Source organism: Paramisgurnus dabryanus, chromosome 23, assembly GCF_030506205.2.
Source record: "Paramisgurnus dabryanus chromosome 23, PD_genome_1.1, whole genome shotgun sequence".
NCBI classification, from domain to species: domain Eukaryota; kingdom Metazoa; phylum Chordata; class Actinopteri; order Cypriniformes; family Cobitidae; genus Paramisgurnus; species Paramisgurnus dabryanus.
The window spans coordinates 11,193,553-11,211,268 of NC_133359.1; the positions used below are offsets into that span (position 1 = coordinate 11,193,553).

Below are 17,716 nucleotides of genomic sequence, written 5' to 3' on the forward strand. Positions count from 1 at the left end.
TTATTCAAGTTAATAATTATAGGAACGTAAGGTGTTACATTATTGCAGTAGCCCCGAAAAAATGTGACTGGTTGGATGGGGAGTATAATTAATATTTTAAATATTGCTGAGATGTCAGTTTACAAGTTTTGATGTGCTTACGCATAATTTTAGTTACAATTTTCATTCATATTTTTGAGAAAAGTAGATTAAACGAAAGTCATACTAGGAAAAGATCTATACATACATGTACATACATAAAGACATGAACTCAAATATTTCTCATCAAATTTACAAAAATCATAAATTTTACAGCTCCATCCATATATTTTAATGCATTTTTTTATTTGTTTCTACTTAAGCAATGTTAGGATAATCATCTGAGACTGTTGAAACTTAAATGAAACACAACTGAGAACAATCTAATCTCCTGAGCTATAAAAGAGCAAACTGAGCAATAAAATTTCCCACTGGGAAAGTTCGCATTAAAGTTTGAAATATATCAGTTTTGAATTCCTGTACATTTTATGTTTGGCGACCCAGAAATCAATGTAATATCCTATTATATCCCTGCTGATTCCCAACCAGACTAATTATGTTACATTGTTACTTTATAAACAAAGAAAATGCATTATGCCAATTCAGCTGGGGGCAAATTAGCCAGACGCATTGTCAATATCACTTTTCATTTACTTGCGGAAGGAAGAAAGAGATTTTTAATTATACTTGTCAGTAAACAAATAATATAGAATTAACATACATTACCTATTTGAAAAAGTATAATAACATCAATTCAAAAAGGAACCAATTACACATCAAGTTTCTTTCAGAGACACATAACCTTGGAAAACTCAAGAACACAGAATATCACAGACTAATGATAGTCACTCATTCCGTATTCCTGCTCTCTTCCCGGGATCTGAGTTATTCATAAGCTGTGAAGTTGTAGGAAGCGAGGCTGTCTGCAGTGCTACATTACTGCCGGCTCCCACGGTGGGCCATTGTCGCTCTCCTGCATCGCCCCATGTCGCTTAAGTCGCCCGTCTTTGACGTGACTCTGATCTAATAGACCTGAGTGATCTTGCAGGGCTAGCGGGTGGGAGGCACACAGAAGCAAAGACATTAGCTGTTTACAGGGATCGTCCGCTATCTTTCACACAATCTCTCCTCGTCTCTCTCACCTCCTCCCACTCAAGTGAGAGATCTTGCAGACCCGTGGAGCGTGAGAGAATCGTGTGCAGTCGGGTCAGCGCACATGACTGTGTGATATCTCTGCAGATCTTTTTACTCTGTGATGACTGTACTGTAGCCCTGATGTTTGTACTCAACCGCAGTATGTAACTTAAAAAAATGGTCTTTATAAAACCTTCTGGGTTAAGCTGTTTCAGTGTTACCATAATTTTTTATTACAGATTACTCAACTATAGTAAATAGATTTTCACAAAAAGGTGCAAACACTGTGGCTCTGTAGACCAGCTGTGATCTGCTTTTAGCAGACATTGATCAAACCTTTTAGAGTTTTGCTCAATAAATAAGAGTTTTGTTATAAAGCTTGGTGTCAATAGTGGCCCTTTGTTGTAATTTGACAATATATTTGTCAATATTGTCCACCATAATGGCATTTTTGTTGGTTGAATTGTTCCATATAGAACCTTTATCCTCTGAAGGACCTTTCTGTTTTTTAAAAAGGATTTTTTTGGAGTGAAAGACGGTCCTTTAGATTATAAACGGGTAAAAAAAGAAATAGCAGTAAAGAATCGTTTTGTAACTCCTAAAAAAAAGGTTCCATAGAAGAAACATTTTCGGTTCCTCAATGACCATTCAGGTTCTTTAAAGGGACATTCCACTTTTTTTGAAAAATATACTCCTTTTCCAGCTCCCCTATAGTTAAACATTTGATTTTTACAGTTTTGGAATCCATTCAGCTGATCTCTAGGTCTGGCGGTACCGCATTTAGCATAGCTTAGCACAATCCATTGAATCTGATTGGACCATTAGCATTGCGCTAAAAATCATGTACTAAGACTGACAGAAAATTAAAGTTGCAATTTTCTAGGCAGATATGACTAGGAACTATACTCTTATTCTGGTGTAATAATCAAGGACTTTGCTGCCGTAAAGCAATGAGCAGGAGGCGCAATGATATTACGCAGTGCCCGAAAATAGTCCCCTGCCATTGAAAGTTACTAAGGGGACTATTTTTGTCTGCTTGGTAAAATCATTGCGCCTCCTGCAGCCATGTTACAGCAGCAAAGTCCTTGATTATTACGCCAGCCCTCTACCTCCCAGTTGAAAAACGTCAATATTAGAGCTTTGACTAATCTCCGCCCACAGGACTCTTAAATTCTCTTTAATTAAAGGTCCATTGTGTAGATTTTTTGTGGCAACTAGTGGTGAGATTGTGAATTGCATAATGCACATGGTCACATAGTCCAATTTATCCTTTTTAAATGCATAGAGAAGCTACGGTAGCCGTCACAGGACAAACATAATCTGAGAAGACTTCCTTTAAAGGCACTCTAAGCGAATCTGTGTGACGTCACTTCTTTTTGGCGTTCTAAGTGTTTTCAAACAAAACGGAGCGTAGCTAACTTTTCCTCTCCCCCTCCCTTTCGTGCTTTCTGAACGAATCAAGACCGCACCCAACCCCCACTCCCAAATCCTTCTTGTCGTTTATTGGCTGGCACACTTTGTTATGTTTCCTGGTGGTAGGTTTGACCACTTTGTTTTTGTTGCAGTTTGCGGAGCCTGGGCTGTTTATAGAGACCGCGGTTTTTTACAGTGTTCAGGGGACAAGCAGCTAACAGATAGTGAGGAGATGTTTACTGTACGAAACAAAAAAAGTTTTATGGCCTAAAACGCGTGAATTCGCTTAGAGCACCTTTAAGGGGACCTTCGGTGTATGTAGATAATATAGTGATGTATATTATATTGCATTTATATCAGTTCATTCTTACACTCCATCTTTGGAAAGAATCTGTTACCACAGAAAATAATTTCATACAGCAAATGTAAAAAAATTCTATACAGATATCTACAGGCCAATTTTGTTTTTATTACCTAAAAATTCTTTTTGTGGTAATGGACCATGCTAATGTCAGTAATGATATATAATTCATTAAAATCCTAAAGTTTGCTTAAATCCTCATGACCATAGGACATAGGTTCAGAACACAGCGCTGCAGCCAGATTAAATAAGATAATACATTATGACACATATTGTGCTGAAGAAAGAGGCTCACCAGCAGGACTCTGAATGTATGAATAAAAAAGAAGAAACACCATGAATATATTGCAGATTCTCTTTGAAATTCAAACTCTTCTCTATGGGAGGCAACAACCTATGTGGTGTCCTCATTATGAGGAACTACCACCCCAGACCACCACAGGCTTATTTACCTGTATTGTTTCCTAGAAATAACATTATAGACCTGAAAAAACTAATACATCTTTACCATATATTTATTCTACCCTAAATGGGTTATTGGTACTGTATGAAGATAGCTCATTATGCTGAATCATCCAAAATCTTCAAGCAAGTACGAGCAGATTAGAGAAGAAAAGGTGTCTGTGAAATATACTGTAACCTCCTCCCCCATCGCGTTCTCCTGGCCTGTAAATAATTGCTGTATCTCTCCAACCCATGTCAGGGCAAAGCCCGCAATGAATCCATCAACGAAAAGTGTCGTGGGTCTGGCGTATAATCGATACCGGTCTTTGCCCTTCCATAGGTCAGTGTCAGAACATTGAGATGTTTCTGCCAAACCCGCAAAGTCTAATTCAGTATGACTCAGGTCATCCTCTAATCTCCCCTTCGGCACAGTCCTTGAGTTGCAGTTCTGTCAATCTAGTCCAATGCTAGGGAGAAACAGGGAGGGTTCCTGTTCCATAGTCAGAGTTTTGCAAGCTCTCCTCTATTAGTTGCGTTGTTATTTTTTTGATATGGAAATGCGCTGTCAGCATTTAGAGAGACAAAAACACAAAAGTGACAACAAGCACAAAAGTGATCATATAACAATCACAAAAGTGAGCATAAGCTTAAAAATGAACAAGTTTTCTCAGTTCAGACTTAGAGAATATAGCTTACAAGTCTTTTGGATTACTTTCATTTTTTTTTAACCATAGTCACTAACTTTATTTTATGGAAAATAAAAATATTTTAAAGGGACACTCCACTTTTTTTGAAAATATGCAAATTTTTCAGCTTCCCTAGAGTTAAAGATTTGATTTTTACCATTTTGAAATCCATTCAGCTGATCTCCGGGTCTGGCGCTAACAATTTTAGCATAGCTTAGCACAATCCATTGAATCTCATTAGACCATTAGCATCACGCTAAAAATAACCAAAGAGTTTGTATATTTTTCCTATTTACAACTTGACTCTTCTGTAGTAGCATCGTGTACTAAAACCGACAAAAAATTAAAGTTGCGATTTTCTAGGCAGATATGGCTATGAACTATACTCTCATTCTGGTGTAATAATCAAGGACTTTGCTGCCGTAATATGGCTGCAGGAGGCGCAATGATATTACGCAGTGCCTGAAAAAAGTCCCCTGCTATTGAAAGTAACCAAGGGGCCATATCTGCCTAGAAAATCACAACTTTTAATTTTCCGTCGGTCTGAGAACGTCTCGGTTACGGATGTAACCCTCGTTCCCTGAAGGAGGGAACGGAGACGTCACGTCGTGACCGACGAATTGGGAACTCGCTTAGAGAGACCAATCTGCTTCGAATACTACTAAAACGCCAATGAACTTGGCATTGAGATATTTGCATAATGCTGGCGCCGCCCCGCCAGGTGCGTATATAAGCAGCAGGTGCAAATAAGGAAATTAGCTTCTTTTTCGCTGAGAAAGCCGGAAAGTGTGACCGGCCGATAAACAGCAGGTGGCAGCACCTGTGGCGACGGGACGTGACGTCTCCGTTCCCTCCTTCAGGGAACGAGGGTTACATCCGTAACCGAGACGTTCCCTTTCAGTCGGTCACTACGACGTCACGTCGTGACCGACGAATTGGGAATCCCTATCAAAACGCCACTAGGGGCTGACCTCTTCCAGTGACTGCGTAAAAGCCCTCCGGTTCCATTTAAGGAGGAGGAGGTAGGTTTTAAGGCAGAAGGCCGGGCACTAGATGTTCCTTTAACCCCACAGAAGTGCCAGCGACTGGGAAGCGCCCTACCTGAGCGGGATAGGAACGCTGCGGAAGCCACCACCCGTCTTAAGGGCTAATGGTGGGCGAAAGTCAACCGTAGTTGAGGTAAAAATGACAGCCGTGGCTGTGTAAGCAAAGCAGTGCTCTGCTAAGGGAAACGTGGGCTGGTAGGATTAACCCCACGGAAAAATACTCACAAAGGAACCCGGTGGGACACAATGTGGAGCCCGAGCCAGACACGTAGGTTCGCGAGGATACAGCTAGTGAAAGGCTGACAGCCAATGCTCCGCAACAAAGGCTGCCAAGGCAGCGGAGGAAGAACAATTCAAACCATTACGCATTTTTGTTCTGAAGGCCTTCCATACTGACACAGTTATGAAGCATCAGTTGGAGGCTGCAAGCCGACCTGCGAGACTGTTCTCCGTGCTCCCCCTGGTGAGGAAAGAACACGAGAGGATACAGGCTCAATACGAACACTGTAAAATCTAATGAACGTATTAGGTGTCGCCCAACCAGCAGCTCTACAGATGTCTGTTAGCGAGGAACCGCGAGCTAGAGCCCAAGATGAGGCAACGCTCCGTGTGGAGTGCGCTCTCAAATTAAAGGGGCAAGGAATACCCTGAAGATTATAAGCCAGGGCGATAGTATCAACTATCCAATGAGACATCCTCTGCTTAGTGACAGCTTTCCCTTTCTGCTGGCCACCATAACAAACAAAGAGCTGGTCTGAGGTCCTGAGGCTTTGCGTGCGATCCACGTAGAGTCGCAGTGCGCGTACGGGGCACAACAAAGCCATGGTTGGGTCTGCGTCCTCCGGAGGCAGCGCTTGCAAGCTCACCACTTGATCTCTGAAAGGAGTAGTGGGAACTTTGGGCACGTAGCCTGGTCTGGGCCTCAATGTTACGCTTGAGGCAGCAGGACCAAACTGAAGGCACGAGTCGTCAACAGAGAATGCATGTAAATCCCCTACTCTCTTCACTGAGGCCAATGCTAGCAGGGTCAGAGCTTTCATTGATAAAAGCTTCAGACTCACAGACTGCAAAGGCTCGAACGGGGGGGCCTGAAGGGCTTTCAGCACCATGGACAGGTCCCAGGGAGGAATAGAAGGAGGGCGCGAGGGGTTTAGCCTACGAGCGCCTCTTAGAAATCTAACAACCAAATCATGCTGGCCAACTGTTCTGCCGTTAATAAGTGAGTGATGAGCAGAAATAGCAGCGATATCAACTTTAATGGTGGAGGGTGACAGCCTACCGTCTAACCTATGTTGAAGATATAAAAGCACGGTGTTAATAGGGCATTCTCTGGGGTCCTCGCGTTGCGAAGAGCACCAGGTGACGAAAAGGTTCCATTTAAACGCGTAAGCCCGTCTCGTAGACGGAGCTCGTGCCGCGTTGATTGTGTTAGATACCGCTTGCGGTAAATCACCTAAACCTTGCGCGCGCTCAACGACCATACATGGAGATCCCACAGGTCGGGGCGCGGGTGCCATAATGTGCCCCCTCCTTGAGAAAGAAGGTCCTTCCTCAGGGGAATCCGCCAGGAAGGGGCTGTCGCGAGGAGCATTAACTCTGGAAACCAATTCTTGCTCGTCCAATATGGGGCGATCAGTAAAAGGCTCTCCTCGTCCTGCCTGACCTTGCACAGTGTCTGTGCGATTAAGCTCACTGGGGGGAATGCGTATTTGCGCATCCCCCGAGGCCAGCTGTGTGCCAATGCGTCCACGCCGAGGCTGCCCTCGGTTAGTGAATAAAATAGGCGACAGTGGGTATCGTCCGGCGACGCAAACAGATCTATCTGCGCACGACCGAACTTCTTCCAAATTAGCTGGACCGTCTGGGGGTGGAGTCGCCATTCGCCGGGGCGCGCAGCTCGAGAAAGCGCGTCCGCTGCTGTATTGAGCGAGCCCGGAATGTGAATGGCACGAAGGGACCTCAGATGCTTCTGACTCCAAAGGAGGAGATGACGAGCGAGATGCGACAGGTGACAGGAGCGCAAACCGCCTTGACGGTTGATATACGCAACGGTCGCAGTGTTGTCGGTGCGTACTAGTACATCCTTCCCTCGCAGCTCCGTAGCGAAGCGTACAAGTCCCAGATATACTGCCCACAACTCTCGGCAATTGATATGCCAGTGCAACTGGGGTGCTGTCCACACCCCTGAAGCTGTAAGCTCGTCGTACGTGGCACCCCAGCCCGTGTCGGACGCATCTGTGTGTACAACAGCATGCTGAGCGATCTGTCTCATGGACACACCGGACCTGAGAAACGCGGGGTCCGACCACGGGGGGAATGTTAGGCGACACGCAGGTGTAATGGTTACACGATGGATGCCGGCGCGCCACGCTCTCCTCGGGACTCGATCGTGAAGCCAACGCTGAAGCGGTCTCATATGGAGCAGTCCGAGCGGTGTCACGGCCGCTGCTGCAGCCATATGCCCCAGGAGCTTTTGAAATTGTTTCAGCGGGACCGCATTCTTCCCTCGGAATGAACCGAGGCAAGTCAGAATTGACTGGACGCGCTCTTCTGTCAAACGCGCCGATAAATCGATCGAGTCCAGTTCCATCCCGAGAAAAGAGATCCTCTGCGTGGGGCAGAGTTTGCTCTTTTCCCAGTTGACCCGAAGACCCAAACGGGCGAGATGCCGAAGCGTTAAATCTCTGTGCTCGCACAGCGTCCGTCGAGAATGCGCTATTATAAGCCAATCGTCGAGGTAAGCCAATATGCGAACGCCGCTCTCTCTGAGGGGTTTTAACGCCGCCTCCACTACTTTCGTGAACACACGGGGAGAGAGGGATAGCCCGAACGGTAAAACTTTGTACTGGTATGCCCGTCCCTCGAATGCAAACCGGAGAAACGGTCTGTGACGAGGGATTATGGACACATGAAAGTACGCGTCTTTCAGGTCTATTGCCGCAAACCAATCTTGGGGGCGAATTGAATTGAATATTTGCTTCGGTGTTATCATCCTGAAGGACCTCTTCTGCAGAGATTTGTTCAGAACGCGCAAATCCAAGATCGGTCGCAACCCACCGCCTTTTTTGGGTACTATAAAATACGGGCTGTAGAAGCCCGATCTCATCTCGGTTGGAGGGACCGGCTCGATCGCGTCCTTCGCCAGCAGGACTTCGACCTCTGCACGCAGTACGTGTGCATCGGATGCTTTCACCGTGGTGAAACGAATGCCCGAGAATTTGGGTGTGTGCCGGATGAATTGAATTTCGTAACCGAGGCGAACAGTGCGTAAAACCCAACGAGACGGGCTGGGAAGCTGAAGCCACGCCCCCAGGGACCGTACGAGGGGAATTAACGGCACTGTCGGGGTACCCGCGGTGGGGCGGCTGAGCGGGACAGGTGGTACTGCCGGTACGTCTGCTGGGACAGCATAAGTATCTACAGTATGTGTGTGTGTGACACTGACCTGAGCCCGCTGAGGGTGACGGTCGTCTGGTCTCCTCAGCGGAGAGCACAGACTCCGAGGAGGGTGCTGGTGGTCCCGTCTCCTCAGCGGAGAGCTGGAACTCCTCAGAACACCCGCTGGCGATAGAGGAGAGGGAGGAAGAGCATGTGAATGCCCGCTCACATCTCTCTCGATCCTCTGAAGACCTGGAGAAGGAATAGGAATGCACTCTTTTTGTGGTTTTGTGGGTGCCGGCTGAGAAGAACTGGAAGATGTTCTAGTGGGGGGGGCGGAGGCAGCCGCCGCAGGGCGCCCTCGGCGAGGAGCAGACGGGCCCGCCGGCGCTGGAGGGCGAGATGCAGGTCGCTTGCGCCGGGGCATGATCTGTGCGATCGCCTCTGTCTGCTTCTGGGCGGCGGAGAACTGCTGGGCAAAAGACTCCACCGACTCACCGAAGAGGCCAGCCTGCGACACTGGAGCGTCCAAGAACTTGTTCTTCTCCGCATCCGACATGTCAGCCAGACATAGCCATAAGTGGCGTTCCTGGACCACCATCGTGGACATGGCACGACCAATCGCCTGCGCTGTCACCTTCGTAGCGCGAAGAGCCAGGTCAGTGGCAGCCCGGAGCTCCGAAAGGACAGGCGAGTCGTGTCCTCCCTCGTGCACATCCCTCAAGGCTTTGGCTTGGTGAACCTGCAGCAACGCCATTGCGTGCAGGGCTGAGGCCGCCTCTCCACATGCCTGGTGGGCAGCACCCGTTAAACCGGAGGACTGTCTGCAGGCACGAGAGGGGAGGGTTGGGCGGTCCTTCCAAGAGGGAGCGTGTGCCGGACACAGCTGCATCGCGACAGCACGCTCCACGGGAGGGATCCCCGTATAACCCTTAGCGGCTCCGCTGGTGAGGGAGGTGAGGGGGGAGGGCTGAAACGGCCGTAATCTCGTGGAAAACGGCGACTTCCAGGTTCTAGTCAGCTCCTCGTGCACCTCGGGGAAGAAAGGCACCGGTGGAGAGGGTTGTGAAACCCGGGCAGCTCCAAAGAACCAATCATCCAGGCGGGACGGTTCGGGCTGAGGGGGGGGGAACCCACTCTAACCCTACGGTCTCCGCCGCTCGAGCGAGCACGGCCACCATCTCTGGATCGAACTCCGGCGTCCCAACCCGACCAGAGGGAGGAAGGGCGTCGGGGTCCACGTCAGGGGGAGGAGGCCCACCCTCGGATGCTGCGGCGTCGGTGGACCCGGAGGGCGGCACGATGGATTCTAGAGACATCGTAGAACACGACGCTGAAGTCTCCATCGGCACATCAACCGGCTGTGGATGAGGAGGCTGAGAGCCTGAGGACGAATCCCCCGCTCGGCTCAGCACAGTGATGCGCAGGTCGTCCTTAGAGAGCTTCACAGCCGCACCGTGGCGGCGTTCAGCACTCGCATGACGAGGGTTGCGTTTTTCCCGGAGGAAAGACAACCGTCTGCGCAAATCCACAAGGGACATGTTCTCGCAGTGAGAACACTTACCCCCAGCGAACGCTGCCTCTGCGTGCTCGATGCCCAAACACGAAAGACAACGCTCGTGACCGTCCTTCGGACCCATGTATTTGCCGCACCCAAGATCGCACGGACGAAAAGCCATCCTGAAAAGGACGCTGATGTCTGGATATACGAGAGAGTGGCTGCCTTTAACAAGGCACAAAGCTCTCTCGTATCACTCTTTTAGGGAAATTCACTCAGATGCTTAGTTGATGAGCGCACAGGAAGGCAACGCACACACTAAACTCAAAACAAAATAAAGATGTAGAGTCGTGGAATTAAGCGAAGCGTCCGCTGTGGTACTGCTAGTCCAACCAACTTCAGCAATCGAATCCCACCAGAGTAGAGTAGCTTCTCAGTAGCAGATACTGCCGGCTTTCGAAGCGATAAAAAGCTAATTTCCTTATTTGCACCTGCTGCTTATATACGCACCTGGCGGGGCGGCGCCAGCATTATGCAAATATCTCAATGCCAAGTTCATTGGCGTTTTAGTAGTATTCGAAGCAGATTGGTCTCTCTAAGCGAGTTCCCAATTCGTCGGTCACGACGTGACGTCGTAGTGACCGACTGAAAGGGAACACGATGTTACTACAGAAGAGTCAAGTTTTAAATAGGATAAATATCGAAACTCGTTTTTTTTTTAGCCGTGATGCTAATGGTCTAATCAGAATCTATGGATTGTGCTAAGCTATGCTAAAAGTGTTAGTGCCAGACCCGTAGATCAGCTGAATTGATTCCATAACGGTAAGAATCAAATGTTTAACTCTAGGAGAGCTGGAAAATTTGCATTTTTATTTTTTTTAAAGTGGTGTGTCCCTTTAAAGGTCCAGTGTGTAGATTTTAGCAGCATCTAGTGGTGAGATTGCGAATTGCAATAAGTCCACAGCTCACTTCGAAATGCATAGTGAAGCTACGGTAGCCACCACTGGATATCATCTGAGACACAAATTGACTAAACTAAATCGAACTTTTTGTCCATTTAGGGCTATTGTAGAAACATGACGATGACTAAAAAAAGGTAATAAATAAGGTATTAAAAACATAACAGTTCATTATATAAGGTTTTCATATAAATCTAATAATATAGCTATGTATATCATATTGCATTTCTGTCAAGAGATCCTTCTAAAAGTTACATAATGCACCTTTATAGCTAATTAAAGTTAACAAGGCACAATAGTGAATACTAATGAAAATGTTATTTTGAAGTGCACCTCTAACACAATAACCTTTGATGTCACAATGATGTTTGTCAGGCTACCGAGAGACCATCTGGAGCTACCGCAAGCAGTGGTACTCTATTTAAACATTAGCAGTCCACTGCGGGAGTCGACCCTACCCTTGCCCGCATGCTCACCCGCCCTTTCTCTTCATTTGGTCCATGAATGATGAGCAAAACAAGGACAAGGACACCCCTGTACTAAGCCATATGCTCCTTTATTTCAATGCACACGTAATGCAGTTTCCATTGGTTGTGCTTTGACTACAAGCAGCTTTGAAGAAAGTATTGAACCCAAAAGTTCACTTTCATGGTACACGGGTTGTAAAAAATGGATGAACCCGAAATGTCATGCTGATGTTCTGTTTCTTTCTTTCTCCTCAGGTGCACAGGTCATATTCGCTCACCTACAGTCTGGGAGAAAGGTAAGCTTATTTGTGTCCCGTTTGACAAATCGCTAGTTTATACTTCGGACTAAACTTGTTTTACATTGCTTTGCACAAGTTGTTACGGTGAAGGGCGCTTCATGCGTTCACGTTTTTGTACCCGAGGGAGTACCGAAAGGTAGACCCAGGTGACTTTGGAAAGATGGGAGTTGAAGAACATTAGTGTGCAAAAACCCAGCAATTTTTTTAAAGAACATTCTGTGAAAATATAAACTTGATATTTTAAAATTGACTGAGAAGATCAAGATTGAAATCAAGCTTTGATCCTCCAAATCTCATCATTACATTATGAGACTTCAGCCTGGACTTCAAAGACAAGGTTACATTATAGCTACTTATAGTTTGTCTCTCATGTAAGCAGTTTCAGTCTAGTAGTATAGTTTGTTGTACAAAAATCTTGTTTAATAAATGTGCAAATTTCATTTATAAATTTGCATTTCAAATCAACTTGTTCAGCCTCTGTTTGACTGGACATGATACAATATTTCTATTATTTTTTAATAACAGGAGCTGAGAGGTTGTGCTGAATTTTTGTGCACTGGCACCACTTGGTGGTTGGCATTAGAGAGACAACAATTTCCTATTCCTTAAAAATCCCTATTGTCTTTTGTCCTCTCAAAATCAAAACATATCAAGTGTATTTTTTTTAAAACCCCATCCCTGTATTTTTGCTAATAATCTCTTTATTCTTTTTCATTTATAGGAACAATGTTCTCATTGTCTTGACAATGACAGACAGTCCTCATATCCAACAGAGGACAACTTCCCAAGTCCCGCCCACCCGGTACAACTTCCAGTCTTCCCGTGGGCCCGGCGTGCCTCTCTAATCAACCCCAAAGACATCACCGCTGCCCAAGTCACAAAAAGTCACCGCAAACTCCTCAAGAGCGGTCCGCTTGTCCAACCGCTCAACACTGATCCCCCTGGCCAGACCAGGGATAACACAGATCGACTCACTCGGGTACAGCAGGTGCGTCAGAGGCTTATGAGGGAGGTCTGCGCCAAATACACGAGTGGGGCCACCAAGCAGACCGTAACCCGTACACACGTGTCACGTGTATTCGTGGAGGACACTCACAAACTCCTCTACTGTGAGGTGCCAAAGGCAGGCTGCTCCAACTGGAAGCGGGTGCTTATGGTCCTCCAGGGTCTCACATCCTCAGCGGGCGAGATCCAACACGATGAGGTGCATTACGGGAATCATCTTAAACGGCTGGACTCCTTCGATCACAAAGACATCGTCCACCGATTAAAGACCTACACCAAAGTCGTATTCCTGAGGGAGCCTTTCGAGAGGCTGGTGTCTGCTTTTCGGGATAAATTTGAGAGTCCCAACTCTTACTATCATCCGGTGTTTGGGAAGCCTATCATCTCCAGGTACCGCAGCAATGCAACCCAGCAAGCTTTACGCACGGGAGCAGGCGTGACCTTCAAGGAGTTCATCCAGTATTTGTTAGACGTGCATCGGCCGGTCGGCATGGACATCCACTGGGAGCCTGTAGGCCAGCTCTGCAGTCCCTGCCTGCTGGATTACGATTTTATTGGGAAATTTGAGACTCTGGAAGAAGAAGCCAATTTCCTCTTGAGGAGCATTGGAGCGCCGTCCAATTTAACATTCCCTAGTTTTAAAGATAGAAACCCTAACGCAGAAAGAACGTCCTCGGACATTACGAGGAGATACTTTGCACAGTTAAACGTGACGGAAAGACAGCGAGCGTACGACTTTTACTACATGGATTATTTGATGTTTAACTACTCCAAACCGTTTGATGATTTGTACTAAGCCTTTTTATACAGTAGTTATATTACAAAAACTTATAAACTTGCTGTTGGCCTGTTGTGCACATTTTGTCTAAGTGAAGTTATTACTTTAAACGTTGTTGTTTATTTATTTACAAATGTGAAATCGCACTGTATTTATCTCAGTGACTGCAGGCTGGTCCTTGCTTTTATCTTATTAACAAAACATATTAAATCTTATATTCAGTAAGCAAACCCTCGAAAATGCTTTGTGCATTTTATGTAATGAGTGTAGCTTAGTGTAGGTGTCATGTTTTTTTCAGACTGCTTAGGATGAATAGGACGTACCAAGAGTGTCGTTTTACTAAAAACAAAGCAAGTTTGTGATGTTATTTACTACAATGCAACATTTTTCACACACAAGTGTCAATTTAGTCTATATTACATGCAGTTATTTTATAACAAACTGTTTGGTCCATATTGGTACATTTATGATGAAATTTATATAGTTGTGAATGTATAAGAACAATATAGCGTGTTGTCTCTCACAGCGTGACCTGATACACATTTTGCCTTACCTTTCTCCGTACTTACACATTTCTCATATCAACAAGTTTCACCTTCAGTAGATTTTTTCTGTGTATCAATAAATGTTAGCGGCATCTTTTAATGTTAGTTTGCTGGCATCTCTGTGTTTTTGCATTTTAAAGGTGCTGTGTGTAGATTGTTAGCGGCATCTAGCGGTGAGATTGTGAATTGCAACCAACGGCTCAGTCCACCACTCACCCTCCATTTTGAGATGCATAGAGAAGCTACAGTAGACAATGGAGTGATGAAACACATTCTGTAGAGCAGGTACACATGGCGACTTCCATCTAAGGTGATATGTATGTCAATAAAAACAACTCATTATAAGGTAATAAAATAATACAGTTCATTTTGTAAGGACTTTGTACACCACTGATAGTATAGTTATGTATAATATATTGCATTTCTGTGAAGAGTTCCTTCTAAAAGTTACAAATGCATTCCTTAAAGGGGACTTTTAACAAGATTTTTTTAAGATGTCACATAAATCTTTGGTGTCCCCAGTGTACATATTTGGAGGTTTAAACAAAAATGTGCTTTTTTGGGTTGCTTTTTTTGGGGTGTTGTAGTATTCAAGATCGGTCTTGGTCTCGAGACCGGTCTCCAAACCACTTGTTAAAGGTCTTGGTCTCGTCTCGGTCTCAGATGAGGAGGATTTTATTTCAAGACCGGTCAAGACCACAACTGATGGCGTATCACAAAATAATTTTTTTACCATTTATTATTAAATAATTAGTATAATTTACAGATTTTTACGTGCCAATTTATTATTTTTTATTTCTAGTATTTTATCAACTTCTCTTATGGCATACACACCAGTGGGTGATCCAGGATCACATCTTACTTGGTGAAAACACGGCGACCGTAGATTAAGGGGCGGTAGTATCCCCCTTCTGACATCACAAGGGGAGCCAAATTTCAATGACCTATTTTTTCACATGCTTGCAAAGAATGGTTTACCAAAGCTAAGTTACCGGGTTGGTCTTTTTCAAATTTTCTAGGTTGATAGAAGCACTGGGGACCCAGTAATAGCACGTAAACATGAAAAAAGTCAGATTTTCATGATATGTCATCTTTAATAAAGATATGATCATTATTATATGTGACTCTGCCTGTAAAAACCCATCTTAATTCATTCTTAGTGATTAACTGTTTTCTACCTAAAATCATCTTATGTAATGTAAAGAACATTCTGTAAAAATTTATAATCTTGATATCTTTAACATTGACTGAGCAAGGTCACATCAGTTATTGAAATCGAACTTTGATGCTCCTAATCTCATATAAAGATTATGAGACTTTAACCTGGATTTCACAGACAGGGTCATACAATGTCAGTCATATTCAGCTATATGTGAATCTACACTCTAAAAATGCTGTGTTACTATTGCATTAATTTAACCCAACAGCTGGGCTCGTCCCTTTTTGACCTAATGCTGGATTGAAAATAACCCAGCATTTTTTGGAGTATACACCTACAGTTGATTGTGCCACAATTATTTTGTTTGATATACAGGCAAATTCTCCTGATTCCATGAAGTTGGAATATTCCGGCCCATCCAAAGTACAAAATTTGCATTCCTGTCCATATTTACAGAACGACTGCACTGCTGTTTAGCCACAATTTATCAGTTGTTTGATAAGACAGCTTCTAACAGGTAAGGTTTTATTTATAGATTTAGTTCTTTTTCTGGTACTTCACTCAAGCATTGCAAACAAAAGCTCAAATGCTCCTTACAGCAGTCAAAACCGGCGTTGATCTTTACATCTTGTCCTCCCACTCCAATAAGTCCTCTCCCGCCTGGAGCAACTGCGGCTTTTTTAGCCCCACCCCCTCGTTACCCCCGCCTTATCTCACAGGGCCCCGGGGCCTTGACATCCTGTTCTCTACACCATCTACAGACTCAAAGGGCACATCAAATCAGCTGCCATTTGTCACGTGCAAGACAGAACAAAGAAAATTTTCATTTTTCTTTCTGTAGCAACAAAATCATATTTAAAACAGATTGGGGGGGCGGAGAAGCGGGGGGAAATTAGTCCCTGTGTGATTGGGTTTCGATGTAGATGAACCTGAAGGCACAGAGCGAGCTCTGAACTAACTTTTAGAAATTAAGTTATTACAAAAAGACTCGGGAAAATCTCATTACAAGTGTAGACGAAATGCAACAGCATCAGAAAATGTTCAAAGTTGCTTAACATAAAAAGGTGAAGAACTGAATGTTTAGATCAGTGTTTTTTCATCCAGGGCCTTAAGATGACTTAAAATATGACAAAACTAGCATTAAAATAAGAAAAAGGAGAGTTTTTTAACAAATATGCATCCTTTCTAGTTATGCCAAGTGCTTGAAAATGTTATTAGGGAGAAATTGTGAGTGGGGGCATCATATGTGAACTTTTCTGTGAAATAAAGGCGAAAGTATAATCTATATATGAGATTAGGAGCATAAAAGTTTGATTCAGTCATTGATTTCACATTGATTTCAATCTTTGCCATGACCTCACTCAGTCAGTATTAAACATATCAAGGATATATTTTACTTTATGTAGGATGATTTTATGTAGAAAACAGTAAATCTTAAAAATTACTTACTGAGTCACAAATCACTGGACAGTAACTTTAAGTTAGAAAGTTGAGATCCAATGGTTTGATGGTCGATTTTGGTTATGTGCAGCAGATGGCGCTGAAGTCAATGGGAGGCAGTCCCCATAGGAAAACACCTTTGGAAATATTAATATAAACCGGCCTGTTTATATTTATTTAATACTAATTAATCAATTTTCACATAGGCAGTTGTCTCTAATAGCAAAATGCATCTGACGTCTCCTCCTATATATATTATATTATTATATATTCTAATAATGCATAATTATTATATATTAACATGCATACATAATTTAATGTAATGTAATTGTAATTAACACTTATTAAAATACTCCTAATAGTAATTATTATAATAGTAAGGGCAATAAAGGCATCATTAAGAATTTAGATAATGTAAATTTAGAAAGTTTAATCTAGTTTTTCAGGCTTTCATGTGACTTCAAATAGCAAATGTTACTTATATATGTATAGTTTGTTGACATGATGCACATGACTGGGATAACCATTTCTTCTCTCGTCTCTCTTTCACAACCCCTGTAAATTAAGGAAATTAAGTGGAGACGCTCGAGGCAACAGTCTAAGCTATTTAAATCTTTAAATTTACATCTTCCTCCAGCGTCAAGTAATTGAAGTAACTGCGGGCTTCTTCGTTTAATTGAACCAAAATATCTTGTCTTCCTGCTGTTCGTCTGATGTGGAAAACTAATTTCAGCCAAAGGGGAAGGGAAAATTGGTTGTTAAGTCCAAATAGTTTGCAACGTATGTGTACAAGTAGATTTGCCACGTTTTTACTCGAGAATATGGGCTATTTTGATCAGGGTATATGCAAAGAATTAGCCTATTGAAGGAATTCAGTAGAAATTTAGGCTTCCGTCACATTTGCCTTTACAAAAAAAAAAAACTAAATAAATTAAAATAATGATGTTGTTTGTTTATTTTAATGTATTAGTTTTTCAGGCTATCTCATTTGAATCTGCTAGTATTTGCCATGGAAATTCAGTTTGGTCACTGGTTGGCGCCAGATGTCAAGCTACAGGACATTTACAGTTGAAGGGGAGCAATGTT

General features: G+C 43.9%; 1 protein-coding gene across 2 annotated transcripts in view; it reads left to right on the forward strand.

Annotated features, from left to right (window-relative positions):
• The window catches only part of LOC135781434 (carbohydrate sulfotransferase 8), a 75,338-nt gene extending 61,202 nt beyond the window's left edge, over positions 1–14,136 (forward strand). For both annotated transcript variants that reach the window (XM_065291914.1, XM_065291915.1), the window contains 2 exons: positions 11,660–11,700; positions 12,425–14,136. In XM_065291914.1, coding sequence (XP_065147986.1) covers positions 11,660–11,700; positions 12,425–13,504 — 1,121 coding nt within the window. In that variant the 3' untranslated portion in view covers positions 13,505–14,136. The remainder of the gene's footprint in view (positions 1–11,659; positions 11,701–12,424) is intronic.
• The last annotated feature ends 3,580 nt before the right edge of the window (positions 14,137–17,716 follow it).